We start from the raw sequence: 14,010 nt of genomic DNA on the forward strand, positions 1-14,010 counted from the left end.
CTCCGGCACCGCCCCCGGCCCGGCCCCGACGCGGCCCCACCACTCGGCGCTCGATCGCTCCTGTGACAAATGCGTGCTTTTCATGATTGGCTGTTCGCAAATGTTAAAATGGATATTACATGTGTTGTGTTAGAAAGTAATGCTGTGTTACTTCTCTTAAATATAGTTTTAAGTGCTAAAAAATGTTAGAATAGAAACTATGCTATGGAGGATACTTTTTTTTTTTTTTTTAAGAAAGGACTCTCAGCGATACAGCAGCCACAGGACACCTAAATCTTTCACAGAAAAAGAAATTATTGCCCCATTATCACAAGAAACGAACTTCTTCCTGCCTCAAAGGCGCTGTTAGGATTCAGAGGAAGAAGGTGGCACTGACCAGACAGAATCCTGTGTTTGAATGGAATTTATGCATCATGTATGAAATATATGAATATGCAACAGGCTATTATTGCTTTTAAGGGTTAATCCTTTGTTAACGGGTGTCCTTTTTCGAGCTTGTGCTTCCCAGAAAAAGGTACCCAGACGTCCATAACTCTTTGTCTCTATTGTCTCATATTGTCCTAATTCAAAGTGTCCAAATTATTATTACTCTAATTGTATTGCTATTTTTATAACCATTGTATTACTATTAAACTTTTAAAATTTTAAAAACAAATTATTGGCGTTTTCCACAGTTCCCTTTTTCCCTTTCCCCCTCCGGGCTGTCCCTGTGCCGGGAGCTGCGGGGCCGCGCTGCCCTAGATGTGCGGAGGCTCCGTGGATTCCGTCCAGTCCCGCCTGAACTCCGGCACTGGAGCAGCTCCCAGTGGGAGAAGGACCGTGAAAGGGCTGCATTTGTGACCAGTCACAGAACCATAGTTGGGAGAGGAGGAACCACAGGAGGTCCCTTCCACAGAATGTGGATGGGACCTTAATGATCACCTTATTCCACCTCCATGGTGTTGGAAATGCACGGACCTTTAGATGCAATTCAGTGGGGACAAATGGTGGAAGCAAAAGAATACTCTATTAGTAATGAGCCAGGTGTGTGCTGCCCTTGCCTGACAGACCAAGACTGCCCCCCCTGAGGAAATGGCTTCTTTTTGTAGCCTTTCCTGGTCGGGGCTGTCCCTATCCCCTTTGCCATTGGATGGGTACTCAGGAACTTCCATTCTCTCCCGACTGCCAACTTTTCACAGAATCACAGAATGAATTAGATTGGAAAAGACCTTTAAGGTCATCTACTTCAACCCATGACCTAACACCTCCTCATCAACTAAACCATGGCACTGAGTGCCACATCTACTCTTTTTTAAACATGTCCAGGGTTGGCAACGCCACCACCTCCCTGGGCAGGCGATTCCAGTGTGCCGTCACTCTTTCAGTGAAGAATTTTTTTTCTAACATCTAATCTAAACTTCCCCTGGCACAGCTTAAGACTGTGCCCTCTCCTTCTGTCACTTGTTGCCTGGGAGCAGACCGGGCCCCACCTGACCACAACCACCTTTCAGGGAGTTGTAGACAGTGATAAAGTCTCCTGAGTCTCCTTTTCTCCGGGCTGAGCACCCCCAGCTCCCTCAGGGGTTCCTCACAGGGTTTGTGTTCCCAGCCCCTCTCCATCCTCGTTGCCCCCTCTGGACATGCTCAAACATCCCAAGATCCTTCCCAGACTGAGGGCCCAGACTGGACACAGCACTCGAGGTGTGGCCTCAGCAGTGCTGAGCACAGGGGAAGGATGATCTCCCTGCTCCTGCTGGCCACACCATTCCTGATCCAGGCCAGGAGCCACTGGCTTCTTGGCCACCAGGACACACAGCTGGCTCATGCTCAGTTGGCTGCTGACCAGTGCCCAAGGTCCCTTTGTGCCTGGCCGCTGCCCAGCCACTCTGTCCCCAGCCTGTAGCGCTGCAGGGGGTGTTGTGGCCAAGGTGCAGCACTCGGCAGTTGGACTTGTTAAACTTCATGTTGTTGGACTTGGCCCATCTATCCAGCCTGTTCAGGTCCCTCTGCAGAGCCCTCCTACCCTCCAATAAGTTGACACATGCTCCCACCTTGCTGTTATCTGCAAATTTACGGTCCCCTCCCCTCTCATCCTACTTCTGTTTAGGTCTCCAACTCCGCCCCCCTCCCAGCTCACAAACACTCAACAAACCAACCAGAACAAATCCAAACAACACCACATAGAACCAACACCTTTCATTCTTTAACCTAAGAACCTTCTGGCTTCAGCAAAATCTCACCTCATCTCTCACAATCCACCCTTTCCTTTTATTATCCTTTTATTGCTGAACCCCTTGATTTAATTACCCTGTCTGGTCAGCACTAACTGGCTCCTTTTGTGAAGCAGTTATAAATAAGATTAATCAGTCTTTTCTGAGGTCAGTGTTAAATTCAGTCTATTTAAAAGTTCCTGATTTGTCAGTTCTGGTTGCTGTCCATAGTTCTCCTCCAACTCAAGCAAAGCAGGATGTAGATACGCTTGTGTGCAGTGTCTGCCATCAGCAGTTCCATCTGTGCTTGCTGGGATGATGCAAACCTCAGATGGTGACTGTAGCACCAAAGGTTGCCTTCCTCGGTATCCATACCTGTTTCCTGAGCTCTGTGCACTAGAACAGCACACTGCAGGGATGTAGAGGTGAAGCATAGAAGCCATGACACTCCATCCAGCAATTTGCAGAGGCTTAGAACATAATCTCCTATTCCTCTTTTGTCAAAGTCTGGTTTGCCTTATATTCCCACTGCTCAACGCCCAAGGGGTTGCAGCCCACAGAGGAGCAAAAGGCTCTCAGGTGGCAAATACAGAGGTCAGTCCAGTCTTGCCCTTGACTGTTCACTATTAAATCATCTTTTGAAGATTAACTTTTAAGGGTCACTTCCTTGTACCACTGCGCAAGTTTGGGGAGGAGCTTCCACTGGCCCTTTGACTTGAGAGGCGTGAGAGCTTTTCTGCAGTCCTGGTAATTGTTTCAGTTGTTAAAAGTACCTGAAAGGGACCTTCCCATGCTGCTGTTAAGGCATCATCATTCCAAGTTTATTAGAACCCAATCTCCTGGTTTTACCTGGTGTATGTGAAAGTCTAGAGGTGATGTTTGGGGTAACAACTCTTTTCTTCTAAGATCCATGAGAGAGAGTACAATTGCCTGCAAATAATTTCTGAGAGCCGAGTCATTAGTTTCAGCCATTGGCAACCCCTCCTCCCTTCCCAGATAAGGTAACCCAAGTAACATTTCACTGGGAGAAACTCCTCTGCCCTTTCTTGGAGCAGTTCTGATCTCTAATAATGCTAATCTGCTTTCAACCATTAATTTGGTAATATGGTTCTTAAGGATAGCATTCATTCTCTGCACACATCCAGAGCCTTGAGGGTGCCACGGGGTATGAAATCTCCAATTTATGTCTAATTCCACACATATAGAATGTAAAATTTCTCAAGTGTGTTCCCTTATCTGAGTCTATTCTTTCACTATGCCATATCTGGGAATGGTTTGTTCTAATAGCATCTTAGCCACTTTGGAGGCAGTTGCAGGTGAGGTGGGAAAGGCTTCTACCCCGTGGGTGAGGTGATCAACTATTACAAGAAGGTATTTCCACCTCTGTATTCTGGGGAACTCAGTGTAATTTATTTGCATATTTTGAAAGGATCTAAGGGCTAGGGCTCTTCCCTCACCAGGGTGTTTTCTCATCACTTTCTTATTTACCTTTTAACAAATTGAGCATTGTTCAGTCTCTGTTTGATTCCTGTATAGACTCCCTCACAGCAATAAGTTCTTCCGAATTGATCACACAGTGCTTGAGCTCGCCAGCGTATTCCTTGGTGTAGCTTAATTAAAATTTCTTCAGTAATTGCTTTATTCATTAGCTGCCTCCCTTCCCTGCCCAGCTGTGACCAGAACTACAGCAAAGGGGAAGTGCCTGCAGCGAAGGGAAGGCCGTGGTTGGGTATCTGGTTCTGTTTGTTGTTGCTGCCAGTGTTGTTTTTGTTTGCCTTACACGCTAGTAAAGAACTGTTACTCCTTTTCCCATATCTTTGCCTGAAAGCCCCTTAATTTCAGTTACAATAATTTGGAGGGAAGGGGGTCACATTTTCCATTCCAGAGAGGTCCTGCAGACACCTGTCTTGCCAACCAAGACAAGCTGACAACTAACGATTTATTGCCAGTTGTTTAATCAACAATTAAACAACAGTTAGTGAATTAACTTAGGTAACTAAAAGATAAGCTAGAGGCGTTCACTGGAAGGGTAGCTGCGGAGGTCTCTGGTGAAGGGTGGGAGACCACCAGCAGCAGAAGGCACGGTGCTGCTGGCTCCTGTGGAGGCTCCAGCTGACACAAACGCTCTCACTCAGGGGGCAGTTTCCAGTGCACCTTCTTCTTGGGCTTCGGGCTCTCCTCTGCCTGCCGTAACGCCGAGCGTTTGGGTTTACCAAACCTCATCTTCTTCTTGTCCCGGGCCCTGCCTCTCAAAATCAGCCGCACCTTCTTCTGACTTGGCCTCAGCTTAGGAATCCTAGGAAGAAGGGGACTGGTGTTAGCCAGAGGAACATTTCCAGCCAGCTGCTTTTCTGCCTCCTTGCAAAGCACACAGTGTTGCATCCTCTCTCTGTGCAAGCAGTGAGCAGCACATTAAATAACTGCACTCACTGCACAGAGGTGCAAGGGCAGGACCATGACCTGTTAAGTGCCTGGGAACCACCTACAGCACACAGGGTTCCATGTAGAGAAGCAGGCCTTGCTTGTCCCCAAAGGAACCAGAGCTAGGGACTGGCTGGTGCCCAGATCTCTCATTCCAGATTTTGCAACCTTCCGGGAGCGTGATGTTTCATACGGTGTCTTTTCCCAGTGCCTCCCTTCCAAGGCCAGATGATCTGGCCTTCCACAGATCTTTCTGTGCTCCTGTGGGTGTTTCTGCTGCCTCTCTGGGGCTGCCTGACTCCATGCCCACCTCCCCATCCCAGTCAGAGGGACTGAAGGGAGGGTGTTAGGGGGGATGAACCAGGCTGTGCTTGGTGATGCCCAGCAATAGGACAAGAGGCAATGGCAGCACCTGAACAGGAAATTCCACCTGAACTTGAGGAAGAACTTCTTTCCTGTGTAGGTGACAGCTTGCCCAGAGAGAGTGTGGAGTGTCCCTCACTGGAATTATTCCAGAGCCCTCTGGACACAACCCTGTGCTCAGCGACGACCCCACCTGAGCAGGGAAGTGGGACCAGATGACCTACTGTGGTCCCTTCCACTCTGTCCCACCCTGTGATTCAGTGACACCCATCGGTAGCGTGAGTTGGTGGAGACGTTTCCCACCTGCACACCATGATGGTCTTAAACTTGCCCACAGCCTTCGGGGCGAAGCGCACGTGGAAGGTCTGCATCTGGCCAGGAGCGAGGGTGCCGCGGTAGGGGTCGATGGAGAACAGTGCCGCCGGTGTTTCATCGGTCAGATCTGGGAAGATTTCCATGGAGGAACTGCTATGCTGTAGAGAGACGTGCTTTGTCTTTTTCTTCTTCTTGGAAGGGGCTGGCTGCTCGGGCTGCTGCTGCTGCTGCTGCTGCTGCTGCCACCACTTGGAATGCTGCTGCTTCTTGTCAGGCCACCGCCGCACTTTAGGAGGACGGGCCAGCCGCCGCCAGTAACGACGCAGCAGCTTTCTGCGATGCTTTATAATTTTAGAAGAGAGGAGCCGACCTGCAAGGGAGCAAGAGAACACCTTTCAAAGACCTGTGTTCCCAGCAACTCCGCCTCCTGCTGCACGTAGGTGGAAGAGAGCTGGGATGCACTTGGAGCATCTCTGGCCAAGTCCTTTATTCTAGCAGGAAATAGTGTCTGGGAGCAGCGTCTCTGCCTGCAGCACACATTCCTGTGCCAAAGCAGGAGAGTTGCTTTTAGACAGTGACTTTGCATTTGCCCTGGAGTGAGGAACTGCACACAGACAGTGGCTCCAGGGCAGGTCACTTGTTACATCACTGCTTTTCCCAGTCTCAGACTTCTCAAAGAGATGACCTGATGTCCCCCTTCCCAGTCCTGACCCAGCACGTGGCTCTCCCCAGAGCCTGGCTCAGCTCCTTTGCAGAGCAGAAGGGGCAGAGCAAGAACAGAAAAGGCTGAAAGGCAGAGAGGGACAAGGTGAAAACTCTCCAGCTGCGGCTGGGAAGATGCTGATGAAAGTGGACGTGTGGACAAGGATGAAAAAGCAATTCATGTTTTGGGGTGAAATGCCCTTACGCATCAGAGCGACCGAGTATCCCTTCTTCACTGGTTTACTAGCTGTAGGTTCCTCCCAGTAGTATTCCAGAGGTACCTTCCCTGTGTTGTGAATTCTGAAACTGAAAAGCAAGAAGGAGGAATAAAAAAAAATGTCCAATAAATATAAAGCAATTAGTACAGTAACATTGTCTGAGGAACTCCTGGTATCACTTTCTGCTGAGGAGCACCTTCTTCCCCAGGCAACCCTGCTGCTCAGACTGCTGTCCTGGGTGGCCCTAAACAGTATTTCCAAGTCTGGATCTTTAAGAGGAAAGGGCCAACATGGTGCCCAGGACATGGAAGCTAAGGGGCTTACTCTGGACTTTAGGTCTTGGTTTGACTGCAAACTTATTCCTGAGCAGATGAGGACAGGTGACATGCAGTGAGAGCAAACCCATGGCTGCTCTCAGCAGAAAGGTCTGGCAGCACTGAGGCTCTCCTGACCACCATCTCCTGCTTGGCCTTGTGTGCACGACAATGGGCCTGTGCTGGTTGGGGCTGGGGCAGAGTTGTGGCAAGCAGGCACTGGGCCAGCCCTGGGCAAAGGCAGCTCCTGCTCCCAGGAGGAGCAGTGCCTGGCCTCCAGCACTCACGTGGCTGTCCTTGTGTGGAAGGGCAAGGTGTTCTTGAACTGAACCACGATGGTGTTCGTCTTCAGCTGGGTGTAGGCCACAGCAGCACTGAGGCGCACCTCGGCCTCCTGGGTGCTACCCTCCACCTCAGTGTGATCCGTTTCTGGGACTGGCTCGACCACCTGCAAACACAGGAGGGAGGGGTCACTGAGCAGAGCCCAGAAGGTCAGGCCTGGAAGGGAATCTTCTGGCCTCCAAGGTCAGCCTCATAGCGGGACTAGAAAGGACCATTCACTTTTACTTCCCTGGAAAGATGACAAAATTGGGACTGCTCTGCTACAGTAGTTGTTTCTACCCACTGATCCAAGCAGTCACTACCACAGCTGTTAATATCCCCACGGAGACTATAGCTGTGTTCCAGTCCCTGTACTTCAACCTTGTAGAGGGACTGACTCTCTTCCTGTCCCCTATAAATCCAGCAGGTCTCAAAATTTGGTTTAAGTTCCCCTGCTGGAGCTCTGTAGATGAAGAACCCCAGGACTGAAGAGTTCTAGAAAGCACCTTTTCCTTATCTTAGGAGAAAGTGCTTTCCAGATTTCTTGTGTGGAGCAACAGCCACACTGCTGGGAGCTGGGGATGGGCATTTTGGGATGTGAGAGATCTCACTAGGAAAGTCTCCAACTGCAGATGTTCTGATAGAAAAGAGGATGGTTTAGAAGCCTTAAAATGGTCCAGAAACTCAGAATGAACCTTCGCCCAAGATGAGTTTGCGTGGCAATAATGAAAATAAAACCTGGAGTCTCTGGAGATGATCCTTCTCTGGACTCCTCCATACTGTCACACAGTGCCTGAGCTACTCCATGATGAGATATCCCACACAATACAGAGACTACAACCAAATTCTCTGGTATCCATGCAGACAAAACTTGGACTTCACCAGCATATGCAGGAGAAGTGGATTTCTCTCTGCTTCAAAAGAAGAGACAGAGTGCAGCAGACTTAAGTCCTTGTTGGTGAAAAGGCACCAAATGAGATGAAGACATTTCTAACACCATAAAATGGGATAAAATCATAAAACATTGCCCCCCTTCAACATGGGCTGCAACACTTGTGCTTGTGGCACAGACTGATGGTTTGTGTAGCTAAAGGTCTCTGGTCCAAAGGCTTCCCCTCTTGTGTGAGTGCATCCAGTCACTGTGCATCCACCTCTCCCCTGGACTGCACTGCTGGTGAACCTCACAGCTGTCTGATGTCAGAGGAAGCAGGAGCTGCACAGCCAGCAGTGATGGTGTTATGGTGGTTCTTTTTGTAAAAGCTGGGTTGGCTTTTTTTGCCATTTTGCTTCTTACCTTCTGCATTTTATAGAATTTGTCTCCTGGGTCTTTCCTGGGGGTACTCTTCCACGTGACAATGCACTGTTGGTCATCCCAGTCCGGAACCTTCCTTGGTGGCAGCTGAAACTCGATCTTGGTCACCTTACATTTCACAAGGTGCCTCCTGTAGGTGACTGGGACATTTGATTTGAAGGACACTCTGATCTCCTTGGAACGGCGAGGACGGAGGTGTCCCACCTAGGGGGAATCAGGGAGTCAAGACCAAACTTGAAGCACTGCCAAGGGCAGGACTGCCAGCAAAAGGAACTGATGTGGTAAGCAGCTGTGCCAGGAATCTGCACCTCAGAGTGGATTTATGCAAAGTCTGATAGACAAAAGTGTGAACAGAAGGTGCCACCTGCCATAACATGAAGCCTTTGCTGCAAGGCTGGCAGCCTTGGCCCAGCCAAGCCAGGGACTGCATCTCCTACATGGCACTGGAACAGGCTATCAGTGGCATGTGAGGACTCCCTGCCAGCTCCTGGGAACACCAGGGCAGGGCCTGAGCAGTGGGGAAAGGCAGAGCAGTCCACGCTCACCTTGGGGGAGATGTGGAATGGGCCGTCTGCCTCCCACTCAAAGCGCAGGAACTGGTGCCGGGTGCGGTTCCTGATGGCGAAGGTCCTGCGGCAGCACTTCCCGACAGGACAGTGCCCAAAGTCCATGTGATTCACTCTGATAGCTGTAAAGGAGGAGAGCAAGAGATCTCAGCATGCAGGGAGCTCCACACACCCCCTCACGTGCACAGACACCTGCACGTTCAGTGCTTCCTTGCTCCAAGCCTTCCTCCCTCTGGAGGGAGTTCCCCATCCCACCACTTCCAGGGAAACACCCTGACACATCCTTAAGCCAGCAACGGGCAGCACAGCACACACTGCTCTGCATGCATGGCTGCCACGCCCACAGGCCACCAAGTCCCGTGGGTGACAGCCCAGGCCTGGCTAGAGGGAGGACACACATGATCAGACATTGTCCTCCTCCTTGCTCCACCTTGGCAGCCTCTCCTCTCTTACCATCAATGATGTCTTTATTCAGGCTGCTCTTAGCATCCCTTTCCTCTGTGTCTTCCTTTAGTCCTCTGAAGGTGAATCTGTCTCTGTGGCCTTCACCCACCAGCTCTACTAGGATCTTGTTAGAGCAGGCGTCCGCCACCAACAGATGAATCTCCCCTTCCAGACGTTGAGCCAGGGTGGGTTTGAAAATGACATCAAACTCTGCTGATTCCCCGTGACGCAGAAGGAAGAAAGGCTTTGTGGGCTTGCTCCCTGCACAGCAATGGAAATCAGAGTTAGGTGATACAGCTGTACAGAGGAAATATTTCCATAGGAGATATGAGGAATAAGAGGTTGAAGCCAGCTGCCTTCTAAGCACAGGTTCTACCCCCAGTAGTTCCAGACCTTCTTCCTATGTTCACAAGACACCTTGTGCCTATGCCACCTCCAGACACATCACCACTTAAGCAGCTTAACCTCAGGCTGATGCCCAGCCCTCATTCCATCTGCTTCCAGCCAGCTCCAGCCATATGCAAAGCTGAGCCAAAGAGTGCTTTTGGCTTCTGCTGGCTGGCTGTGTGCTCAAGGGCTGTGTCTGTTCAGGTTGGTACCTTCCTACATGCAGCAAATACCTCAGAGGGTCCACTGTGGTAGTGACAGTCCCCCACAACTCAACGCCCCACATCTAGAACAGAAGAACTTCCTACAACTTGCTAGGAGGAAACCCTGCAAAAAGGCCCCAAGAAAAGCTTGGGGGACAGAGAGCCCAAGGAACAAAACTGTGCCTAACATCTGGCTGCTGCTCGGAGAAGCCAAGAGCAGGCTTGGCTGAGTTTTCCCTCTTTGCATGATCACATTTCACGGGTAATGAATTTACCATTTATGAGGGAGTCCTCATCTTCAGTGCGGAATACCTCGAGTGTGGAGGCCCTGCCCTTCAAGAAGAACGCTCCGTACTCGTGCTCCAGGCGTAACATAAACTGAGAAAAGGGAAACCAGAGCACAATGATGCTGGTGTGAGTACAGGGTGGCACAGGGACTGACACCACAGTGCTGCTGGTCCCACATGGCAGCCCAGCACCTCTCCCACTACTAACAGCACTTAGCACAAAAGTGAAGTCAAACCAGACAAGAAAAAAGGGCGTTCAGAGGCATCTGGGTAGAACTGACAGAGAACCAAACAGGACAGAAAGTAATGAGCAGAATGTAATTAAACCACATCTAAGTCTACTTCAAATGTAGTAAACTGGGATCAAATACAATGTAATGGAACTAGAAAATCACACATGTCCATGAGAACAAAAGGTGACCTGAGAGACGGGGGGAAAATACTCCACAACCTTTCTTGTGTTCAACTTAAAGAAGAAAGACTGGATGGAAAATTTCCAAGAATTCCCTTCTTGGAGAACAGATGTCAGTCACTTGCTTCAAAAGAATTTCTGACACCTCTTCCCAGGTCTGCCGTGTTTTCTGGGACCCTTCCCCTGTGCCACAAGCGCTCGTTCCCACACCAGACCATTCCTTGAGCAGGTCCTCCCCACCTTGAGAGGTATGATGCCATCGTTCCGGACGACCAGGGGCAGCTTCTGGGATGTCCCCACGCGGCGCCTCTTGAAGCGCAGCACGGCCGTTCCCCTCTTGCTGCGAGCGCTGGGGCACACGACCGTCAGCTGCGCCTCGTGCGCCTTCCCACTGATGGTGAAGGTCACGGTTTGGGGTTTAATTTTCACAGGGCTGCAGAAGAGGCACAGAAACAATTTCGGCTGGCACTAACGCATTTCTCACTAGGCAGGCCACAGCGTTTTCCCTGCCTGGTGCTCCTGTACCCCACAACACGGCCCCCCACCAGCTTCCTCCCAATCCATTCAGGGCCATTCACAAGAGGAATCTGCTCCAAAGAGCCAGAGCCTTCCACAATAACAGTTAAAAATAATTTCATTTAATTGAATCATGCAGTACAGCAGGTAAATAATGAGGCACCAGATGAGATATGGCAAATCCCCTGGCTGCACTGAGATGAACTTATGCAACAATCAAAAGCACAGCATGAAAGCAGTACAAAAGCAAGAAGGCAAAAACACATCATCATCACCATCAGTAAATATCATTTCCATGAACAGTAAAAAAGCAGTTGCTTATTAGCAATTAGACTTCTCTTGTTCCAATTCAGCCACTAAAGGGTTGAGGAAGAGCAGGCCAAAGCCCCAGTACACAGGTCCCAGAGCAGAGGAACCAGACTCCTCTTTCATACCAGCTCCAATCACTCACATAAAACAGCTTAATGAATGCCAGGGAATCACAGAGGATCACCTAATTTTGCAGAAACAAAGAGGAAAGTGTGACTGCTGACTTGCTGGTACAGAAACTGCTTCATCCAAGCCTTTGTCCTTGGAACCCCCAGCTCAGCTGCAGCACATCTCAGTAACTTCCAGTTGGCTACCTAATATTTGCCTGTCTTCTTAGTTCCTCATACAGGCTAAACCATCAGCCTCATTTTTCTGCTCTATCTAAGAGTTACTGCCTCCCAGATCATCTCATGCCAAGTATTCTTCCTGAGGCTACTGAAAGCATTAGAGCTAACAAGAGGTCTGTGCCTTTCCAGGGGAGAGGCAGCTATCAGTGAGGCCTCCCGAGTATTTCACAGGGTCAGTTACCCTTTGGGGATGACAAGGGAAGCCTTGAAGGTGCAGTTGTAGTTCTGCTCATCTGGCGGGGTGAAGGTCACTGTAGCAACAGCATAGGATGAGCCAGGAATGGACATCTTGACTGGATCCAACTTGAAAACGTTGTTGATAGGGATCTGTTCCTTGGGGGAATCCAGAGAGCGTTGTTAGGAGAAAACACCTTTCAAGATGACACAGTTTTATACATAAATGCATTACTGAGAACAGCCCCAGACATTGTGTCTTCCTCCCTCCTTCCCTGACCTTGTGCTAAAGCATTGTGTATTTGGAGTGCTGGCAGCTGCCCCAGCCTATATGGGAGATGGGCACTGCATGGAAGATCCTGCAACTAACCCAGAACTGGCCTTCAAAGAGAAGGAAAAGCCAGGGAGCCTGAGGAAATGCTGTGCTTTGAGCCCTGGCATGTCAGCTCATAAGAGCCCCTCTCTGCGTGTGCTTCCAGGAGAGGTTCCGAAGGATTCACTTCTCCCTCTGAAGACCCAGAGGTGTGAGCCAAAACCTTGCCCGAGACATGCAGAATTCCACACAACTGTTCCCTGCCTCTGCTGGTCTCCCCTGCAGTTTGACCTGCACTGATCAAGACTAGTCTGGGCCACAGGAAGCAATGCACCTGGAGAACAAAAGAGGCTCTCACCCGGCCTTTAGAGGGCAACCACCACCTTGGCCTCCTGCTCTTACCTCTCCAGGCAGGGGTTTGATGGAAAGGACCACATCACACGGCAGGCTGCTTGCACTGTAGATACTGAAATGAGCTTCTGCCTCTTGGCCAACCAGAACCTTGTTGAAGATGAACCTGTTCTCATCTCTGACGAACAGGCCCGTGCCTTTCACCAACTGCATCTTGCGGTCGAGGTTGGTGCTGCTGCAGATCAGGTACTCCTCAAAGATTAACAGCACGTCCTCAGCAAGTCCTGGGGACACACCAGAGGGATGAACATGGAGAAGCCTCCCTGATGAGTTTATCTGGACCCTGCTGGCCTCTCAGAAGGCTTGATAAGCCCTTTCTGCCCGGGTGACTGCTAAGCCCAGCATTGGCTGAGGCAACTGGCTGTGAGGATGGAGCCCAGTCCACCTCAGTCTTAGAGAGCATTGCTTTCCTTTTATCCTTCCATGCATCCCTCTCAGCCTGGGAGGCGTGAGTCCACTGGTGGACTTGAAGAGGGCTGGAACCTCTGAGGATTTTAAGGTGGGACACCAGGGCTAGCATGCCTCTCTATCCAAGCAGCAAGTTGAGGTGTAGCATTGTGTTTTTTAATTGTAATGCATTTCTAGCAGTCAGTTTTGTAATCTTTCTTAATTTGTACTGTCATAGCATATTTTATTCTTGATGGATTGTTCCTTTCTGCCCTGTGTTATTGGGTTTGCCCTGGCTGCCCATCTCTCCAAAGATCTGCCCCTCTGTTCCCTCTTCCTCCTCCTATTGAATGTCTATCCCTCCCCAAGCCTGCCTCTTTCTCTAGACACTTCCCTATCAATCTTGCATCCTTTGAAACCCCACTGATTTGTTTAAATTATTCTCCTCCCCTGCAGCCCCTTATTGGTTTAAACACTGTATTCCCCGCCTTGTGTTCCACCCCCAATTTCTCCCTATTGGTCTAAGATTGTATGCTCCCCTGAGACCTCCTCCCCCTTATCATCTGATGTACGCATTTGAGTTTGCCCTTTCTGTCACTGAACCTGCGGGAGTCAACTTCTTTGGGAACCATACAGAGGGCCTCTCCCTGATCCTTGTCCCTACCCTGGCACAGTCTGCAGTCCATGGCAGCCGTAGAGCGGCCGTGCCCTGCAGCTGCAGCCCGGATTGGGCAGCTTTCTGGGGCAGCCCACCCGTGCTGTCGGTGCCGGGCGCTGGTTGGAATAATCCGGCACTGTGGCACTGAGGTGCTGCTCAGCAGCAGGTGTGACCAAGGGCACTGTGGCCAGTAGGTACCTGGGAGGCAGGACTCGGCAATCAGGGTGAAGGGAATGCCCAGGGGATTCTCCTTGGGGTCTCTGCCCGGGATGTCAATGTAGAGCTGCTCCTCACATTTCCCCTCCTGCCCCGCGAAGCAGTCCACTGTGATCTTCTGCTGGCCCCACGGACCGATGGAGCCGGAGCAGGGGGACACCGTGAACATGCCAAGATTGAGGTGACTCTGCAGAAACAGTTCCAGGAGAGGTTGATGGCTGATAG

The 14,010-nt window shown here is 50.4% G+C and overlaps 1 protein-coding gene across 1 annotated transcript in view; it reads right to left on the bottom strand.

Moving 5' to 3' along the window:
- Positions 1-4,206: 4,206 nt before the first annotated feature.
- LOC128951053 (hydrocephalus-inducing protein homolog) overlaps positions 4,207-14,010 on the bottom strand; it is a 62,701-nt gene continuing 52,897 nt past the window's right edge. Inside the window, exons 52-63 of the mRNA XM_054296209.1 lie at positions 13,768-13,972; positions 12,516-12,748; positions 11,808-11,959; positions 10,695-10,887; positions 10,031-10,133; positions 9,175-9,426; positions 8,701-8,843; positions 8,138-8,359; positions 6,810-6,970; positions 6,196-6,296; positions 5,277-5,658; positions 4,207-4,485 (exon numbers count right to left, since the gene is read on the bottom strand). Of these exons, the coding sequence (XP_054152184.1) occupies positions 4,317-4,485; positions 5,277-5,658; positions 6,196-6,296; positions 6,810-6,970; positions 8,138-8,359; positions 8,701-8,843; positions 9,175-9,426; positions 10,031-10,133; positions 10,695-10,887; positions 11,808-11,959; positions 12,516-12,748; positions 13,768-13,972 (2,316 nt within the window). The 3' untranslated portion in view covers positions 4,207-4,316. The remainder of the gene's footprint in view (positions 4,486-5,276; positions 5,659-6,195; positions 6,297-6,809; positions 6,971-8,137; positions 8,360-8,700; positions 8,844-9,174; positions 9,427-10,030; positions 10,134-10,694; positions 10,888-11,807; positions 11,960-12,515; positions 12,749-13,767; positions 13,973-14,010) is intronic.

This window comes from Melozone crissalis, unplaced genomic scaffold (assembly GCF_028551555.1).
Source record: "Melozone crissalis strain CALT ecotype California unplaced genomic scaffold, PUWL_Pcris_2 ptg000007l_1, whole genome shotgun sequence".
Lineage (NCBI taxonomy): Eukaryota > Metazoa > Chordata > Aves > Passeriformes > Passerellidae > Melozone > Melozone crissalis.